Below are 19,108 nucleotides of genomic sequence, written 5' to 3' on the forward strand. Positions count from 1 at the left end.
ATATCTCTTCTTACTCTGTCTTCCATCTCAAAGCCTTCCCCTAATCCAGCCCAAATGCATACTTTATGACACCGTCTTCCATACATGAGGGTCTACTGCCCTCATTCAAGTCAGTCCAGTACTTCTCCTGCCAACACAGTCTCAATACAAAGAATGAAATTAATTAATGCAAATCACATTCTAACAAGAGTCTTTTATTAACCGAATAAGATTTTTTTTTCTTGATCAAGAGTTTATCCTAATTACAGACATTTAAAAAAATACTATTTCTTTTATAAGAGAAATTAGCTCAGCCTAAAAAGAAAATATATCCTAGTTTTACTCAGTATTCATATAGGCAGAATGACAGAGAAAACATCTGAATAAAGATCAAGGGCCAAAACTACTTTTTACGGAAATCAAATCCATATACATTTCTTGATTAATCTTACACAATACATGCAATCAATCTTGAAAAACAATATCCTCCCCAAAACCCACAAAAAACAACCCAGAAAACCCACAAAGTTATAAAACAAAGCCCTTAATAATCATGGCACAATTCATTTTTACTATCACCCTATCTCCTTTTTTAGCTCCAGCTCTTGTGAAATTCTTCCTATCTCCCTTTTTCTTTGCTCTCCCTCATTATTCTGCTGGTGTTGTCCATAACTTTGTTTTGTCTTTAAACCAAACCCTGCTGGACAAGGGGGGATGCTTTTCCAGAAGGTCAAAGCGCCAGATCATTATAAAAGGACTTGGATGTCCTCTTGTATATTGAAATCTCCTCCATTTATTAGTTCTCCACTTCCCATCTAAAAAGTTACTAAGTGGCTGAGAAGCCATCTTCACCAAAAACAAAAAAAGAGAGAGAGAGAGAGAGAGAGAGGACGGGGGAATATACTTCCTAAAGAAGCAGAAGTCTCACTTTCTGCAATGAGATTTTGAGGCTGCAGGTTTACATTCTCAGTGTGAAGCAAAAGTAGCGACAGACCACAAGAATAAGGCTCATTAAAGCTATTACAACCCTTATAAAACCTTTCCATAGCGCTGTAACAGAACTGTATCTATAGCTTTAGCATACTGATAGCTCCCCCTGCTGCTACATGAGCACTACTGTCACGCCACAGACTGGCCAAACGTGTCGTTGTATCATCAGTCTTTCAAACAGGTAACATCCATCAAGACCCGAGAAGGAAAATAAAGAGACCACAGTGGAATGCATGTATTCTTCCTCACTACTGCTTTACTATTATTCAAACAAGTTCTTTTTTCAACAAATGATACCATTGAAGTCACAGGAGAAAAAGATGCCAAGTTAGCACACAAGGAATGCAGCATTCCATTTCCATAGTACATCTACCTTAACATTATTCAAATAATTTTACTATAGATTAGAAACATCTATAGTATACTTGATATAAACTACTATGGGTAATAAAAAAAAATTGAGAACATGAAGAATGCCTGGAATATACATTTAAGCTTTCAAGGCATAAAGAGACTCAACACAGTACACTTAAAATACACAAAATTCAGCTCACTTATACTTGCAGAAGACAGACTACTTTTTGTTATACATACCACAGAGGCTGATTTTACACAAGAATGAAGAAAGAATGTAAGGATGTTTCTAGTAGAAATATAGCCATGGAAAATAACAAGTACAAAATTTTTGACGAATCATTCTTTAAGTGATATTTGACAGTAAGATGTATCTCCATTTTTAACTTTTAGTATTCATTTAGTATATTTTCCACAAGACCTGATTTAAGAGAGAGGATTACGATCCACAAGAATGACTCTAGAAGTTCCTGAAGTATCTTATTTTCAAGTGGAAAGAAAAAAATTAGGGATCCTTCCCTAAAAAACCAGAATACTTCATGGTGGTGATGGAACGGATAACGAATTCTATTCTGGATAAAGCAGTAGAACCTACTCCCTGATCAGCAGAGAAATGTCTAAGCAAATAATCAAAACCAAACACAGCTCTCTTACTTTAAGCATCCAAAACCTATAAAACCTCAATGAAACGCAGCAAAGTTTTATCATTAAAAATATGCAGCTTGTCTTTAAATATGGGAACCACGGCACATTTTAAATATATATATATATATACACTACATATTATATATGCACACACATATATAAATATATATATGCTTAGCAAATTCTGTTGAGAAAGTGTATTTAAAGTCATGGAAAGCAAGTGTTCCTGGTTAAATAACATCTCAGTAAGGAATATGTACACATTTCATTCATACTTTAATATTTTATTGCATGTCTGCAGACAGTATCTGCTTACTGTTACGAAAGACCGGAGGAAAAAAGATAGGTCACAGCTAAACTGTAAGTGCCACTGGATAGGTCCACTTTTTCAAAAGTTCAAACTACAAAATACATTCAAAAAGTGTCAATGCCCAGAAAAACCACCATTATAGTATGTTAACCAAACAATGTAAATTACTACATATGCAACCTGAGCCTGCTTTGACTGTAACACACTTTACATAAGCCCATTTCATTGAGCCACAAATCAAGTCACATTAGTCCACCTTAGCTGTGAGGTAAAGGTGTAACTGTTACAGTTACTGATGGCTAACACTGGTGACACACAGTAATCTGTCCAGCCACTAATTCAGCCTCCTCCCCACTCTTTAAGCCTCTAGACTGAGCTATCGAAGTTTGAGAAAGTAAAAGATTTCCACTGAGTTGATGTTTTAGATACACAGTACAAAGTGCATGGGTTTTTCAGCTGAAAATCATTTTCTAGTGTGGACAATGAATAAGTGTTTACAGTCTTACAGTGAAACTTGTTACAGGTGACTAACCTCCACTGATTTCACCACCACTGGGTCCATGCCTCAGTGGTTTAAGAGCTTAAATCTTACATTCAAAAATGGCTTAGGAATGAGATGGCCTAAGAAAACGCCAACTTCCTCACAGGTCAGGGTTTAAAAGTTGTCATAATGTGATGCGATCCCTTGAATAAAGGCAAATCTGCCCCGACTTAAGAAATATTAGAACAATTGCAATGCAAAAAAGTTTTATTCCAAATGCAGAGTATTTGATTTTCATAGCAGCTATATGTTTCTGAATAGTTCTCTAAGGCAGAGGCAGTCACCACCAGAATTCTGCTCTGAGGTTCCCTTTCTCCAGGGAATCCTACAGAAAAGGCGTGGCACCAAAGAGCGTATGTCTTCTTGAAAACCAGTATGAATAAAGCTTGAAAGTCTCTTACAAACTTTTGAAAATATCCTTCAGATTTAATTCTTTCTTGAAATAATTTTCTTGTCCCAGTGAAGCCAGCAAGTAAAAGAAAAGTTAAAAGCAGAAGTAACAATTGTGTAAAACTCCGTTCTCGAGCAAAAGAGCTTCTGAACAGGTAAGTGAAGAATTCCTAATCAGAAAGAACCAACATCCCGGTCCAACTCTCAGTTCTTTATAAGACAAAGCAACACTTAAGTTCAAAATGGTCTGGACACTCTTCAGACTAATGAAGAAGAGATCCTATAAATGTAATTAGAGTTTAGGTATACTAATTGAGTGAGAAAAAGCACATACCCAATATTGTACTTCCATTCCCCCACCAAGTTCATTTACCCTTACAGCCGATGGCAACAGCACATTGCATTACTAGGCAGAATAGCTGGATTTGGCATTGCCAACTCTCTAATTTTATCACAAATCTCACGATACTTGTTATTTTTCTTAAAATCCAGTTTAAGTCATATGATTATCTGGGTAACACAGTTTTTATTGGAGAAAACATAGCACCCTCCACATGGAAAAAATGTTAAAAAAGTTCAAGGCTCAAAAACCAGAAGGCAAATAAAAAGAACGCAAAACACATTCTTTTTACAAGTAGATTTATGAGCAGCACAACTGGTGAAGCCTGGTTTTCTATGGCTTTTTGTCTTGTGGTCAATTCTCTGATGTTTAACAAGGTGTGAACCCAGATTAAGTTTTTCCCATGGCTGTGCATTTCTAACAGCTTTTTCCCCATACAGGTCCCATAGAGTCTAAAAAGGAGTTTGAGCACTTTCTACAGTTTTTCCCATCACTGAGAGTTCTACCAGGATCTGTCTCCTCTTGAGAAGGGGCAGGGGGGGAGGGAAAGATGTTTTCTTTATGTGACTCAAGTTTCTGAAATAATACTGAGAAAACAATCTTTTTAAAAGCAGAGCAATTAGCAAGTATTCAATTAAGTCCATATAAATTCACAAAAAAAACCCATCCCATAGAATACCTGCAAACAAACAAGTATTTAGTATTTTCGATGCTGGGAGTAAAATTCTCATGTCCCAACACATTTTATTTTTAAAATTAATGTTTTCCACATACATGTTATATTTTACATCATAATTGGCTCTATTTTATACTCATGGTGGACTGGCTACAGGACAACAGGATAGATGGTAAAACAACAGGTGCAATTTATAATGCAGTACAGCCTTTGTACAAAGCAAGTGAGCATTTAAAATAAGGTATATATATCAGCACCTGGTCAAAAAAAGACAACACTGCAACACTGTTGCTTGTAAAGCATATTATATTTGTTATCTTGCTGTTGGATACATTTCTCTTGTAAGAAGGTCATGCTTACGCATAACTTTTGAGTAGACACAGAAGAATTAGCATGGCTATTCCTATGTTAAGTGATAAAATAGTTGACTTAATGGTAAGGTCCCCAGTGATTGCCCTTCATCCTCTACCTTACAGTGTATTTTCAAGAATTCTGTAGGAGACTTAGTTGTCTGCAAGTCCTCTCTTCCTTATCAGGGTTACTTGAACAGCAGAAACAGAAATGAATGGGGAGAATAGGTTAGGTAAGGAAGGGAGAAATACAGACAGACACACAGAAACAGTGTGATCACCAGGTTTCCTTAGGGAGGCAGACTAAAGAAACCAACAAGATTTTTAAATGAAAGAAGATACCAATAACATGAATTTTAGGGTAAACAGCCTACTCCTTTGGAAGAAATATGCTGTTCCTTTTCAGCTATACAGCAAACCCGTAAAGACTGTGTTGAGAAAGTTCTAACCAAAAGCTTTGCAGATTCTCTCATGTCGTATGGCAACTGATGACACAGTATTTACTAATGAAGACTTTAAGCATTTAAAAATAAACATGTTAACATGAAGGAAAAAAGCACACCCTTACATAATACTGAACAAAAGAAAAAAGGTTAAAGTTTTAAATATTGTAATGTCTATACACCATTCAATTCCATAGTAAATTAAGAAAAAATGGTAGTATTTTAAAAATACATATATACACAGAAAACCCTATAAGTTACTTCTGAATTTAAGGATCTAGTAGGTTTGATGAAAACAGAAATTTCTTACTGTGATTCTCTTCATATCTAGCTGTCGGAGCTGCATCATATGATGGAGAACAGTGTGTTTGTACCATGTCTCCTGAGCTATTGGATTGCCATCAAAGGTGATATCTGACAAAGATGAGGAATCAGCAAGGCACAGAATATCCTCAAAACTGTAACCAAAAAAGTTTAAAGTTTTAATGTCATAGAGTAGGAATAATTTTGAGATGGAAGATTTTATTTCTTAAGGATAGAAGATTAATAATATTGACCTGTACTGAAAAAAACTCACCCATCAATATTGTGTATGATAAATAAGTATTTTGAAATACCAACTGCTGCTGCTGTTAAACTTTTTAATCTCTTCATATACAGGTAAAAAAAGATGCAGAATAAGGAGAACTTGTTAAATATGGGAGTATAGTTTCACCTATAAAACCCCCCAAAATAGGACACATATCAACTCATATTCCAAAAAATAATACAAGGTGTATTTGTCAAAGCCAGCATGAAAATAATGGAAAATACAAGAAAAAAAGCCAACCACAAATACCACAGAATGATCCTGGGTGTTTGCAACATCATCAAATATTGGAAGAAAACCAATTACAAAAGCATCATATTATCTTCAAAACAGATCTGTCTATTGTTCCAAGTTCAGTCTACAAACACTAACAAGTTGGCTTTTTAGACAACATCTGATTTGGTTTCCTGACAAAAATAACTGGCCTGTGTAAAATGTATTTAGAGATGTACAGCCTGTATCATGTTCCCTTCATTGAAGATGGAATGTGAAAAGAAAGCATCTGACTCAGATAAACAGTATTTTTAAACAACAGAGAACTATTTAACTTGATTTCAAAAAAAGCTGAACAGTTAGAGAAGTAAATATGACTCCCCAACTCCTTGTCAGAAATTGATTACAGTGTATTAGAGTACAACTGTGCACCCATCCGTATGCACTTTGGCTTTCAAAAGTTGAGTCTGTGTTATGAAGTTAAGCAAGTTCAAGTGGAAAGTATGAAATAATTTTACGTGGTACTTTTGCAAATGAAGTTTAAAAAAATCTGAAAATTACAAAAGAATCAATGATCACCACATAAAAATATAAACAGAGGATCACTTTACTAGATAAAAAAATACTTAATGACATTCATGAAATAAGAGACCATTTCTGAAATATGTAATTATTCCATATTAATATTGAATGAAATATTCATATTAATATGAAATTAATATAGAATTATTAAAATACCATTTCTGAAATTAATATGGAATTATTGTCTTTTTAAAATATTTTGACAATCTTACTGATTGCATCAACTGGTTATAGTTCTTCTCACTCTTGGTGGCAGGAAAAGTCTTCCTCCACTAATACTTGGAAGGATACCAAACCTTAAGTACGCCCCGAACTTAGGGATCAGAAATTGTATGCAGTACAGATGTTCATATTAAAGACTGTCATTGAATAAAGTGGCAACTGCCTTTATCATTGCTATCACTCAACTTTGAAAAATGCATACAATAACCTGCTGAGGACTAATATTCAGCTGCAAGGGGCTTCAGACCTACCAGAATGTCAGATTTTAAAATCAGATATCCCTGAAAGATTCTAGGTATTAGATAAAACAATTTCTGCAACAACAACAAAAAGAAATACGGATAAAATAGAAAAGTAGTATCACCAAATAGCAATCAGTCTCAACCAGCAGAAGAAAGGCCTGGATACCAACATAAGCTAGCAGGAGTAAAGAAAAGAAATCACCCAATACAAATCTTAAAAAAAACAATGCAATTAGTACAACATGCAAGTAACTTCTACACGATATACCCAATGGATGCAGCAGAAAAATGACAGTGTAAAGTGGAAGATACTACTGCCTTTCTGCTTAGTGTATTAAAACAATGTAAGAACTGATGGAAAATGAACTATGTACAGATTCCAATGAAGGCAGTGAAGGTGCTTAGCATATCTGAAGAATTGGGTGTTTTGTACATGGGGTTAAGATGACAAGTTTGATTATCATTTTCTGCTTCTTTTTGTGATCCCGTTTCCTTTCCATAAAACAGCTTGCGTAACCACATTTTTGGAAGATCAGGCTGACATATTACTTAAAATACATACTCACTATGTCCTGAAAATAAAAGATAACCTTCCCAAATGACACAGAAGTTAGTAAAGCAAACTTGTAAATGTTAGAATAAGAAAAGATAACTGAATTTCCATTGGGCTAGAATAGATTTTGCTTGAAAAATACGACAAATATGAAAATTTCCTGGTCTTCAAAATTAGTTTCAAATAATGTAAACATATTTATAAAAAGCATTAAATATATTTACTCCAAGTACTTCCTACTAAACATTTAACCAAACAGTACTTCTGCCATTACATATGATTTACAGATTTTTAATAAAACCGATCTCTTCAGGAAATGACAGAAAAGTTGAAAGTTTGCTAGTGTTTTCAAGACCTTCCACTTATACATACTGCTGTGCTTTGAAATTCAGCATACCAGAACATTTATTCTGGAGCTAAAACAGATGTGCTTTCTTTATCCTGTTTTTAGCTGCCCTATTAGTAGCTCAATTTTAGAGCAAAACAGTAGTGCAAAATAGCTATGTTTTCACATCTTTGTACACACATATGAAAAACAGAGCTTTAGAAATTCAATGTAGAAAACTTAATACACTGTACTTGTCACACTAGCATCCCAATTCTCAGCCAAGCAAAGCTTTAATGTAATACACTTACCAAACAGACTGCATACTTTACAACCAAGCTTCTGTCTGCTTCCCAGCACGCAGACTGCTGTGACAGAGCCAAGTGGTGACCACCCTATGGGAATCAGAGGCCACATCTCAATGCTTTCTCTAGCCTCTGTTCACCACAAGGGAGTCTTTAACCTGCTCATGAAATACAAAGCAGCTGTGGATGATGCTGTTTCAGACTGCCTCAGTCAATCTTCGAGTGGAATGTCTGCTTCCCTTTCCAAAAGACCTTCTCCTGCAGGAGTCCCACCCAACTACTGCAATCACCTCTCCTTCCCTGTCCTTCTTTCTTCCTAGATGAATTTACCTTTGCTAAAATGGCAGTTTCAGCAACACAGAAACAAGTTGTGAACTTGGGCTAAATTATCAAAAACTGTTTTCTGGAAATCTTTTCAGAATAGATCAGTTTTACATCTTGTGTGCATGCTCAGAGTCCTGCATCCAATTCTCCCCTCTGCCAGAGGCGATGCAAACCCACTTCTCCTGCCTCAAACGAGAACATGGCAACTACTAAGCAGCAGAGTGTTCTGGCGTGGTGTAAGCTCAACCTCCACCAGTGATATACATTCACATTTACACATTTAGTAGGCAAGAACAGGACACAGGAACACTTGTCCTCTGTTACAGCCTACTTGTTTAGGAAGACAGTTGTTCCTTCTCTACACATTAGCATCAATGACTTTTTAAAAGCATGTTCCATAAAGGGGAAAAGCTCTGGAGAAGAGAAGGAAGGCAACATACTCACTATAGTCTGATAGAACACCCAAGAGGGAACTATATGTTCAAAAAATATTCAGTCAAAGAAGAAACCTTGGGTTTTCCCAGGTTTCTAACCACTAAACTACCGATGAAAACATGTTACCACAGTCAAACTTTAATTCCCGTTGTACTGCTTTTGTTCAAGTATTGAACAATGTATTTATATATTTTCATTCTGCTATGAAAAAAAAAGGTATTTTCTTGTTTTTATCAGGCTAAGAACATTCCTTCTCTCAGGTTTCCAATTCAGCAACCAAATGAAGAAAAACAATTACTTGTCCTTTGAGCTTGTATCCAACTTTTTCCATATGGCTAGACAGCATGCCTTACTAAATGAAAAAGCCAACATAGTGCTGACCTGGACAGCAGTGTAAGAGTGAAAATATGTATTTTGTTTCCAAGATTAAAAAAATCGTCTTCCCTGGTTTCACGTTCTGAAATGTGAGCAATAACCCTCTTTCAGAATCTCAGTTGCATCTTTCCTGAAGAAAAGTTTCTGTAATCTCTCCCTAGTCCCACATGACAAATTAAAAAAGGGATTTCTCCCCCTTTATAACTAGTTCTAGAGATATATATTAACTTCAGCCATCAGGTATGAATGCCTTCAGTTTGTAACTGCTAAAATTTTGGGGCTGAAGCCAGAAGTAGGACTTTTGTTTCAGATCAGCATCAACTTCTACAGCATTCTGTTTTAGCTCATATTATCTTGCCAATACATCCTTTTTTACTAAAAGCTCTGCAGAGAAGCAGCAGCATTCTGAGGCCTCCTCTGAAGCATGAGGGAAAGAGAACGTCAGTGACTAAACCCATGATACATTCTCATGCCTTAAATAGTGACAATTTTTAAAAGGCATTCCCAAATCTTTTACTGAAATATTAATTCATATATGTCAGTATGTATCAGTTTAAGACTCAAGGATTTTTGCTGACTGCTGTGGTTTAACCCCAGCCGGTAACTAAGCACCACACACCTGACATACAAAAATAGGAAGCAGCAAAACTTTCCATGGGAACACTGCCTCAAAAATGCTACTTTTTTTTAATGATTACTAATAAAATATTTTAATGAATCTGTAATATAAATAAATCAATCCAGGTTTTGGCAATATACTTCGTCATTTGTTTCCATTTGCAGGTTTTCTCTATGCACCTATGAATAAATGAATTAGAATACCTGTGTATCAATTTGATTGTCTAAAAGAAAAGTCAGTTGTATAGACACAGCTGTTTCTAGGAAAAATAATTTTGAAAATTACCATATGGCACACAGTAAACCCAGGTAAGTGACTCAAAAACACACAAAATCATTTAAAAGGGTTGTAGGAATGTTCAGATATAGCACAGCAATTCACTAGTATTATGGTTCCATATAACTTCTTCAGTCAGTTCAAACAGTATCAAGCCAAGTATCAGAACACAGATAGTCAAGAGTATACTTCTATATTTAATCATTTCCCTGTTAGAAGACATACCTACTACATAACTCAAATTCAGCAATTAATGTTTTTTTTAGCCTTCAAAACAGCTGTATGCAATACAAGGTTTTCAAAAACATAAGCTAAATGTGATCATCAAAATAAATTTTTCATTTGTTTGTTTTAAAATAATGTCTGGTGAATATATAGTTAAAATGATCCATCCACCTACCTACCCACGTATGTATACAAAATTTATAGAAGAGCAGTGTCTTTTGTTTGACATTACGATTTTATTTTTATACCTATTCCAACTACAAATTAAAACCAAATTATATATTTGCATTAATGTTCTAAATAAGTATTTCTAGCTTACATGAAAACTAAGACTGGATCTATCAATAGTTCAACTGAAGTCCCAATGAATAAATGACAACAATCACGATAAAGTACCAAGAAGCAAGCTACTGATTACATAAAGTTTGAGAAATCTACTTTAAAAACCTCACAGAAAAACTGAAACATTTTTCCTTCTTTGAACACTGTAAAAATAACATGAATTTGCATAAAACAACATGACAAAGGAGTCAGAAAGCTACACAAAATATACCAAATATATAAAAAGATACAGAAATTCCACTGACTGCAGTGATACTCCCTGATGGCAAGGGAGCCAGCTACTGCAGTCCCCTCATTGTTCTTGCCAAGCTAAGACATTTTTTAAAAAAACAGAAACAAAAGGCATGTTTCAATTTTGGAAATTTTTCAAGCAAGGCAAAATGCTAAGCCCCTCTCTAGCAGAATAATTAAGGGAAGGGCATATTAAAGATTCCTGCAGTTCATCTCTGCTTTTTTTAAATGCTTAAAACCCATGAGTATTTAAGGTGATCTACTGCATTGGTACTTTAAGAATCTAAGGAACACAGACAAGTAGGTTGGAGCTGTCTGCAAAAAAGGTCAACTTAAAATGTTCAAGTAGCTATTACAATAAAAGCTCATACCAAGTATAACATTTTACAGAGAAACCAGATACCAGAAGAACAGCACAGTATTTCCAGTAATTAGAACATGAAGCATCTTTCCTCTATCCCACATTAAATCATTTGATTCTAAGTGAAGAAGGCTGGTGGTGATTAAGGGATAAAAAAAGAACAAACAAAACTGAAGATAATGCAGGCATTTTTTTTTAAATATTGTCACTAGTATAAATGCAGACTCCAAAAATGCACTAATATGAAAAAGCATGGAAGACAAACATTTCTATCTATCTATAACAAAATGCACTTAGTTACTTGAAACTATAGAAGCCTTGCTTTGAAAGTTGAGCTATTCTGCTTCTGCCATCTGGTTTGAAAGAGAAATAACCATGAATATACCTTTCAGACTTTATTAATAAATGGACAAGTAAAATACAAGCATGAAATAATCTAATCATTGTAAGCAGAATCTGACTCAGCAGTTTGTGTAACTCCATAAATACAGTGATGATATGTTAAATATAAGATGTACCTTGTGTAATGTTGATTTAACAGGTACCTAGTTTAACAGTAAAACAACATATTTACAAAACTATTTTTAATTTTGATCATCATTGTAAACAGTATGATAATTTTTCAATTAAAAGTATAAGTTTCTTGGTAGAATACTCGTAGTACAACTACATCTAAATGCAAAGGGTTTCAAGAATTTTTGTGTTTAAAGTAGAAAATACACAATGGCTTGATTATGTACCTGACATGTTGCGGGGGGAGGGGGAGGGAAGTATCTGCACTCATAGTGTTTGAATTTAAATTTTAATTAAATACAGCTCCAATAGGATACTTCAAATTACTGATAGGAAGCAAACTGCTATTTCCCTTACCTAGATATATTGTTGAAGCTGAGGAAGAGACGTTGGAGACGGGGCAAAGTATCCACATCTTTCTAGAAGGAAAGATAGAAGCATAAATTCAGTAGCTGAAAGTAGCTTTTGAACCTCTGTACTTTGCCTGATGAAATCCTTTCATTTCTATATGCTATAACCTTGCTGCAACATTGATTTCTGTTGAACGTGCAGCTCCATTTCTCCCTAGTGCAGACTGCAAGGGAGTGTTTCAGTGCAGATATCCACTCCGCAGAACAAGCTGCATCACTTGCAAAGCAAATGATGTTAAAGAAAAGAGGATAAGGCTGCTGCTGGTTTCTGAACAGGCTTTTGGGAAATAAGCCAAGGTGCTGTCTCAGCATTTAAGCTGCAGGATAAACACACTGTAAAAAAAAAAAAAAAAAAAAAGGTTTATTTTGTGACCATGCTGAAATAAGGTTTTTGGAGTGCAATACAGCAGCAGTGACTCTTCTGCCAGAGAATGATCTGAAGGACTCTGTCACCTTTACAATTAAAAATTGTAAGGAGGAATGAGTTTCCAGAATGAGTAATTGTGCATTTAATATATGCCACTAAAGGCCTTTGCAGAAAACCTCTAAATAGCAAACAGCTCATATATTAGTCAGGTTAAACATATCAAGTAAGATCAAACTTTATTTATGAAATATAAATCCATAATGGCCAGACAGCCCAGTCTGCAGTGACTCATATACCATTCAGACTGCACACCTAACCCCTCAGTTATAAGTCTGCATCTCCTTATCCTACTAAAGAGCATACTCCAACTTTCAACTAGTGGACACAAACCCGTTTACTTACAGCATGGGGAAGTGTCACAGGGCTCACTACCTTGATTTTAGCCACAAAAATCAAATCTACAACCCTTCCTCCCTCCATCTGATTTGTGACATGCCTACATAGCATTCCAGAAACAGTTCATTCTATCCCAACAGGTGAACACAAGCCAGCTCTAAACAAACTGTGTAGCTGCTATTAATGAAACACAATGTGAGCTAACAAGCATTGCTGAGAGTCATAGCTCTGTATACAATAAGCAGGGCTTATTAGCTCAGGTCTGCAGTTGCAAAACTCCTGGTTCAGAGCTGTTCTGAATCCCCACAGATCAGACCATGGAAAGATCGAGTTCACAACAGCATTACATCTGGACACCCGCTGTGTCCCTAAGGCCACTTGGTGTTGATGCTTAAAGGGGTGGGCACGCATGATATAGGTGGATATACACATGAAGACAGGCATTATAGGGTTGTGCACAGTAATTCTTAAGCAGCAAGGATTTTAACTAATCAAAGAATTTTGCATTGGAGAATACAAAGTAATTTCCCCTGAAGACAAATTTCCATAACTAGCATGATATGTTGCTGTCCTGTGAAATATGTTGCAAGTCTCACAGGCGTGACAGCAAACACCTTAAGATAAAAAAAAAAAGCCTCCAGCTACTTCAGTTTTAATACAAAGTCATACAGGGCAGCTGACATACAGGGCAGGAGTTCTTTCATGAATAGATGGTGAACACCTTGACCAGTCCTCCTTCAAGTACTAAGATCAAGCTGCAGATGACAAAAACCAAAATTCTAAGCTTTTAATACCTCAAAGTAATCAAGCAGGTCTGTCTTTCAAAAAAAAAAAGTTCATCTTCCTAACAGTGGACCCTAATTCACAACTGGATGGGAAGTAAATAGACATTCCATAATTCACGGTATGGATAGATTCATGCTTTTAATGCCATATGAGATTCTTTGTCATCATTTATTCTGTTTGCTCTTCTTCAGAACAGTCAGACTTCTTGAAGACACTTCCAATCCTGTAAGATATTATTCTGCTATAAACCAAGCCTCGGACTGCCTTTTTAAATCCTACATCTTTAGATGAACTTTAGTTTATTCTTACAAAAATAACTACTTGTGATTCCAGGATTTCTAGCCTCTAATTAATACCTCAAAGACAAAAAATGGTCCCAAAATTGCTAATCTAAGGCCAGTAGATTGTAAGAGATTATTATATGTTTAATTGTTCAAACAAACTATAATCTAGTTGGATAAGTTGAATTATTCAAGTTATATATCAACTGCAAGCATATATGTTAACTGCAATGGGTATGGAGTCCAGTACAGAACCTCATTTTGTTTGACAGTTGGGAATATTATCTTTCCTACACAAGAATAATACACTTGGGGAGGGGCAGGGAGGGGAAAAATAAGGAAGGTTCATTAAAAATGTAATGAAAGAGAAAGTTATTTAAATTATATTTATTTTATTTCATTATTTTGGGAGGGCAAACTTTTTAAAATTGAGGTTAGATTCTTTCATTTAAAGGAATAATCAAGTTTAAAAAGCTTGATTCATGATGATAGTGTTGTCATAGTAGCTAAAACATAGAAACCAAATTCTTTTAATGAATTTAGAGTGAAAATTTTTTGCAGTTAAGTGCTACATCACAACTATATCATGATTAAAATGACACCCCCCCGCCACACAGTCAACCATAAGAAAACCTATACCTCATCTTAAAGGAAAGACATTTAAAACCCCTCTCTCAACTACTGAAGCACTCCAGCAATAAAATAATATATTGGATATTCTTTCCATAAAATGATATATTTGTTTCCATGTTTCTGGATTTTCAGTAATTTCATATTGCAGCAGATTCTGAGTTTCAATACAAAAGTAGTGCATGCAGCTTTCATTTTTTCAAAAAAAATTAAAACAAATTTAAGTAAAGAAATACATGTACACTGTTGCGCACAGAGAAGACGACACCTATCATTAAAATTAGATTTTATTTTAGGAAAGAGACATATATTTACTTTAGGTTTCAGACAGTATGACATGTCCAAGACTTGACTTCATACGATTTAAGAGTCCTTCTCTAGGGGACGCAGAGTTAGTGTCATACTTGCTAAAATCACCATCCAATTAAAAACAAAACAAAAAACCACACACCACACCATTCCGTTAGAATTTAATGAGAGGAAAAAAAAAAATTAGACAAAATAAAGTACTTCCCTGAACAGAACATCATCTTCTGAAACACTGTCTCTGGCCAGGAAAGACTGAAACATTGAGATACAGCACAGAGTCCAAGCCTGTAACTCACTAATTTACATTTCACACTGACTCTCCATTTGTGACAACAGGAAGCAAGAGGAAACTATGAGCTACACCTGAGAGGAGTGAAAAGGCAGTAGCTACAAGCAAGGAAGAGAATTCTAGGTAACAAAACTGATGTAGGGGGAAGGTACAGTAACAGAATCAGCAGTGAGCAGAAATTTCTTATTTTTGAAGTGTAAAAACAATTCATATATGACAAGTAGCAGAAATTCGAGAAAGGCCAGGCTCAGCAGCAATAGGAGACCAAGAACTAAAGGGATTATGAGGGCCAGAAAAATATCACTATTTAAGTAGACTGTTATTATTTTTAAAAGGGCTTGTTCAAATAATCTACTTGCCATACCTGAACTACAGCTCATAAATTGCAAAGTGAAAAGCTTTATTTTTTAAAACATAAAGACTTACAATGCTAGGTTAAAGCTTCAATTGGGAAATTCTGCTTTTAAGATCAATACCTATTTTCTCTGCATTTGCCCCAGAAACATTCATAAGGAGATGAAGTTTAAGATGGTCTGACTGCTTAGCTGAGCTACAGAAATTAAGAGAGTGTTTGTTTCTAGGAAACAAACTCTTATGGAAGAAAAGTATCTAAATTTGTATGTTAGAACCACAAAGCTTCTTCAGTATGTCCCCCCCACCCTGGAGAACCATTATGAGCTATCAAGATTTGAATCACTACAAGTGATCACATTTAAACAAAATAACACCAAAAATAAATTTCTGTTTATTTCACCTTTATGTTGTAAAAGTAAGTATTGCAGCAGAACAACATAAGCAACACAATACGGGAAAACACAAGATTTATGAAATCTGAAATGCTGATATGGTTTAAACAAGTTACAGCAATAGTGCATTTTGTTAAAAACAAAGAAAAAAAGAAAAAAGAAAAAGAAAAGAGAAAAAGACAAGAATTTTGTTCCTTACTATAGCAGAGACTTGATTATGACGAAGGTTGAGCTCTGTGAGCGAATCCAGTCCATTAAGGTTTTCTACAATGGTTAGTAGGTTTCTGGCAAGGTTTAAGACTCTCAGTTCATTCAAATGACTGATGTTTTCTATTTTACTAATCTGTGAAAGAGGTATAATTATAAACATGCATACTGTGTTTTATATAGATACTGCGTTTTATATAGATATACAATAGATATATGTAGTGCATACATTTTTTTTAAAGTATATATGAACAATCAATACAATAGTGTGCTGCTTTTGTATTTTAATATGATAATCATGTCAAATTGCTGAAAACAAGCTAGTCTGCTAGAGATTGAGTACTAGTATTCACTTCACTAATACCTTTCTAGTCATGCTGCAGTAAAATCAGTCAACACTTCCTTCCTTACCACCAGAAATTAGGTTACTACAGCTGTGCTATTCTGTAGCAGCAACCTCTAAGACACCATAAAACTAAGATGACACTGATGATATCATGGTATGCCAAAATGGGGAAATTTTGTGCACGGTTGATCCTTAATTTGTCTGCAAAGGCACTCAGACACACATCCGAATCTCCTGGTACCTATGCTACAAGAATATGCAGCATCATATCTCCCTACCATCACAGAACTCTGCACAATTTCCCTTCATGCCTCTTAAAAAGCCAGTAGCAGCATTCATGGCTCTATCTACAGGAACTCCACAGACAGACTTTCCAGCAGGTCATGAGGACAGGAACCTGCTGTGAGTCAGGGGCAAGGAGCAGCCACAGCCCTCTGGAGAAGAAAGCAAATATTCTGAAATTGGAACTTGTAAAGGAGTTTTACGAGCAGGTAATTGCTAGAATCAGTAAGACATTCAAAAGTTAGAAAAGAAAGCACCAGCATCCTTAGTTTGGATACACAGCACATTTGCTTGACAGTCCCCAGCACTCCTTCAGCAACTCATGCCTTCCTGTGATTAGAAAATGGAGGGATCAAACAAAGCAACTAAACTACAGTAAAGACACAGCTGCCCAAGGTTTGTTTTTATACTTAATACCCTATTTTAAAGGTTCAGGTGATACTGACCAAAAAAAAAAATCATTGAAAGAGTAGTAATAGCTACTGCCCCTTAATTTCATTTTTGACTTGTAGAAATGCAACTGTGTTTTACAAAGGCACTAATTATTGCTCTGTTGACACAATCTGGGTTCATTTTCTGCTGTTTGTATTTCTCAGAGTGATCCACTCAAGGATCTCTATCCAGATATTTATATCTCACAGCGGTCTGGGATCTGCCCTCCAGCATCTATCCAGACATTTACACAGGATTTGCATACAGCAAGGTATCATGGAGAAGATGAAGTATTGCCACTGCACAGAGGGATATTCCTACCATATTCTTACTGAAACCCATGCTATATGGCAGAAAGAAGACAACAGGTTTTCCTGTGGAAAAGACTTCAGCCTTGCACATGTGGCAGTGCATCCAAGGATACAGTGCACAAAGATACTAACAAGTATAATGAATTCCCTTTCATTGGAAAGGGAAAATTGGAAAGATCATCTGCTGGACCACTGTAAGCTCCCTTCAACACTCTCTACTCAGACACGCTATTCCTCCTCAAAGCTGCTAACAGCAATTAGATGCAGACAAGCAAGATAGTGACTGGTGTCACACACCTTCCCAGTGATAATGAACTTTCTGATGCTTTAGACCAGTACAAATCTGGCTGTGCCAATTTCCAGAAAGTGTCTAGCAGCTCCTGGAATGGGAGAAGAGGTAAGGTAGTTGTTATTTAACAGTTTCAGAACACCTAATGTTGTTGGTAATTTTCATATATATATATATACACACACATGTATGTACACATATATATGTATGTATGTATCTGTAAGTCTATGATGCATGAGTTGAACATGCTGCTATAAAAAGTATTTCAGCAATTTTTCCATTAAAAAGCATACAAAAGCAGATAGCAAAACCAAAACTAAATAACATCTTAAACCAACTTTTTATTTCAACCACTAATTAAACTATTATGCATCATCCATTTATGTGTATTATATACCGAAAATAAAAATTATCAGGATACCAAAATATTACAGCAAAAGGAACAGAAAATACCACTACTTAGAACAATATATTTAGACAGAAAGACTTGTAAAAGCAAAGCCAAGAGCAGATGGTTAGCATGAAGAGCGCAGACCCCTGCAGGTGTCTGCTTAGCTAGAATTACAGCATGCCACAAAGTAGAGTATTAATCCTGGAATTTTACTGCTATCGCAAAGATAATGATTTCATCAGCAATGTATAGAGATACTCTTTACCACTTTGCTAAGTTTTAAGATTAACTCTACTGGATTTTCTCTGCTTCAATTATGCACGTACACATGAAGATTTTAGTACAGCTTTTAGTACGTACTACTAGGTGCGGATTAGATAACAAGTCTTTATCATGTCTTTTTAGAGCATTCAAATAATATTTCTTTTACTAAAAAGAAATTAAATCTATGACTATTTTCTTTTACTTATGAATAAAGAAGGATTATTATTAACCATTTTTAGTTGCTTTTTCAAATACATAAGTCAAAGACTTCACTTGTAAATATTGAACAAAAACACTATTCTATTTTCTTGTTTGCTTATATGTTTGAATACTTAGCTATGAAATAGATTTATTTCAGAAAAGATTGTTATGCACCACATTAATTACTGATGAGTGATTAACTGCACAAAAGTTGCATCTTTTAACACATATTTCCAAGACTATTGAAAAGAAGTCCATGCCTGAAAAATCAAGTTGTGTTTTTTTTCCCTTTTACTTACATCCTTGAACTTTTGGCAAGGAAAATGATTCACAGAATTAAACAGAACACAAAAAAATAACTCTACTGACTTTTTAAAATTTAAAGCATTATAGAATAAATTTAATTCTAAAAGTTAGAATG

General features: G+C 35.1%; 1 protein-coding gene across 5 annotated transcripts in view; it reads right to left on the minus strand.

Moving 5' to 3' along the window:
* The window catches only part of LRRC49 (leucine rich repeat containing 49), a 53,011-nt gene that overhangs the window by 20,594 nt on the left and 13,309 nt on the right, over window positions 1–19,108 (minus strand). For 2 of the 5 annotated variants that reach the window (XM_072869117.1, XM_072869116.1), the window contains exons 8-10: window positions 16,164–16,307; window positions 12,108–12,169; window positions 5,329–5,476 (exon numbers count right to left, since the gene is read on the minus strand). The exons of 1 other annotated variant lie outside the window; for it this stretch is intronic. In XM_072869117.1, coding sequence (XP_072725218.1) covers window positions 5,329–5,476; window positions 12,108–12,169; window positions 16,164–16,307 — 354 coding nt within the window. Of the gene's footprint in view, window positions 1–5,328; window positions 5,477–8,055; window positions 8,106–12,107; window positions 12,170–16,163; window positions 16,308–19,108 lie in introns of those variants that run through there. 2 more of the 5 variants (XM_072869118.1, XM_072869120.1) reach the window with 2 other exon arrangements.

Source organism: Ciconia boyciana, chromosome 8, assembly GCF_034638445.1.
Source record: "Ciconia boyciana chromosome 8, ASM3463844v1, whole genome shotgun sequence".
NCBI classification, from domain to species: domain Eukaryota; kingdom Metazoa; phylum Chordata; class Aves; order Ciconiiformes; family Ciconiidae; genus Ciconia; species Ciconia boyciana.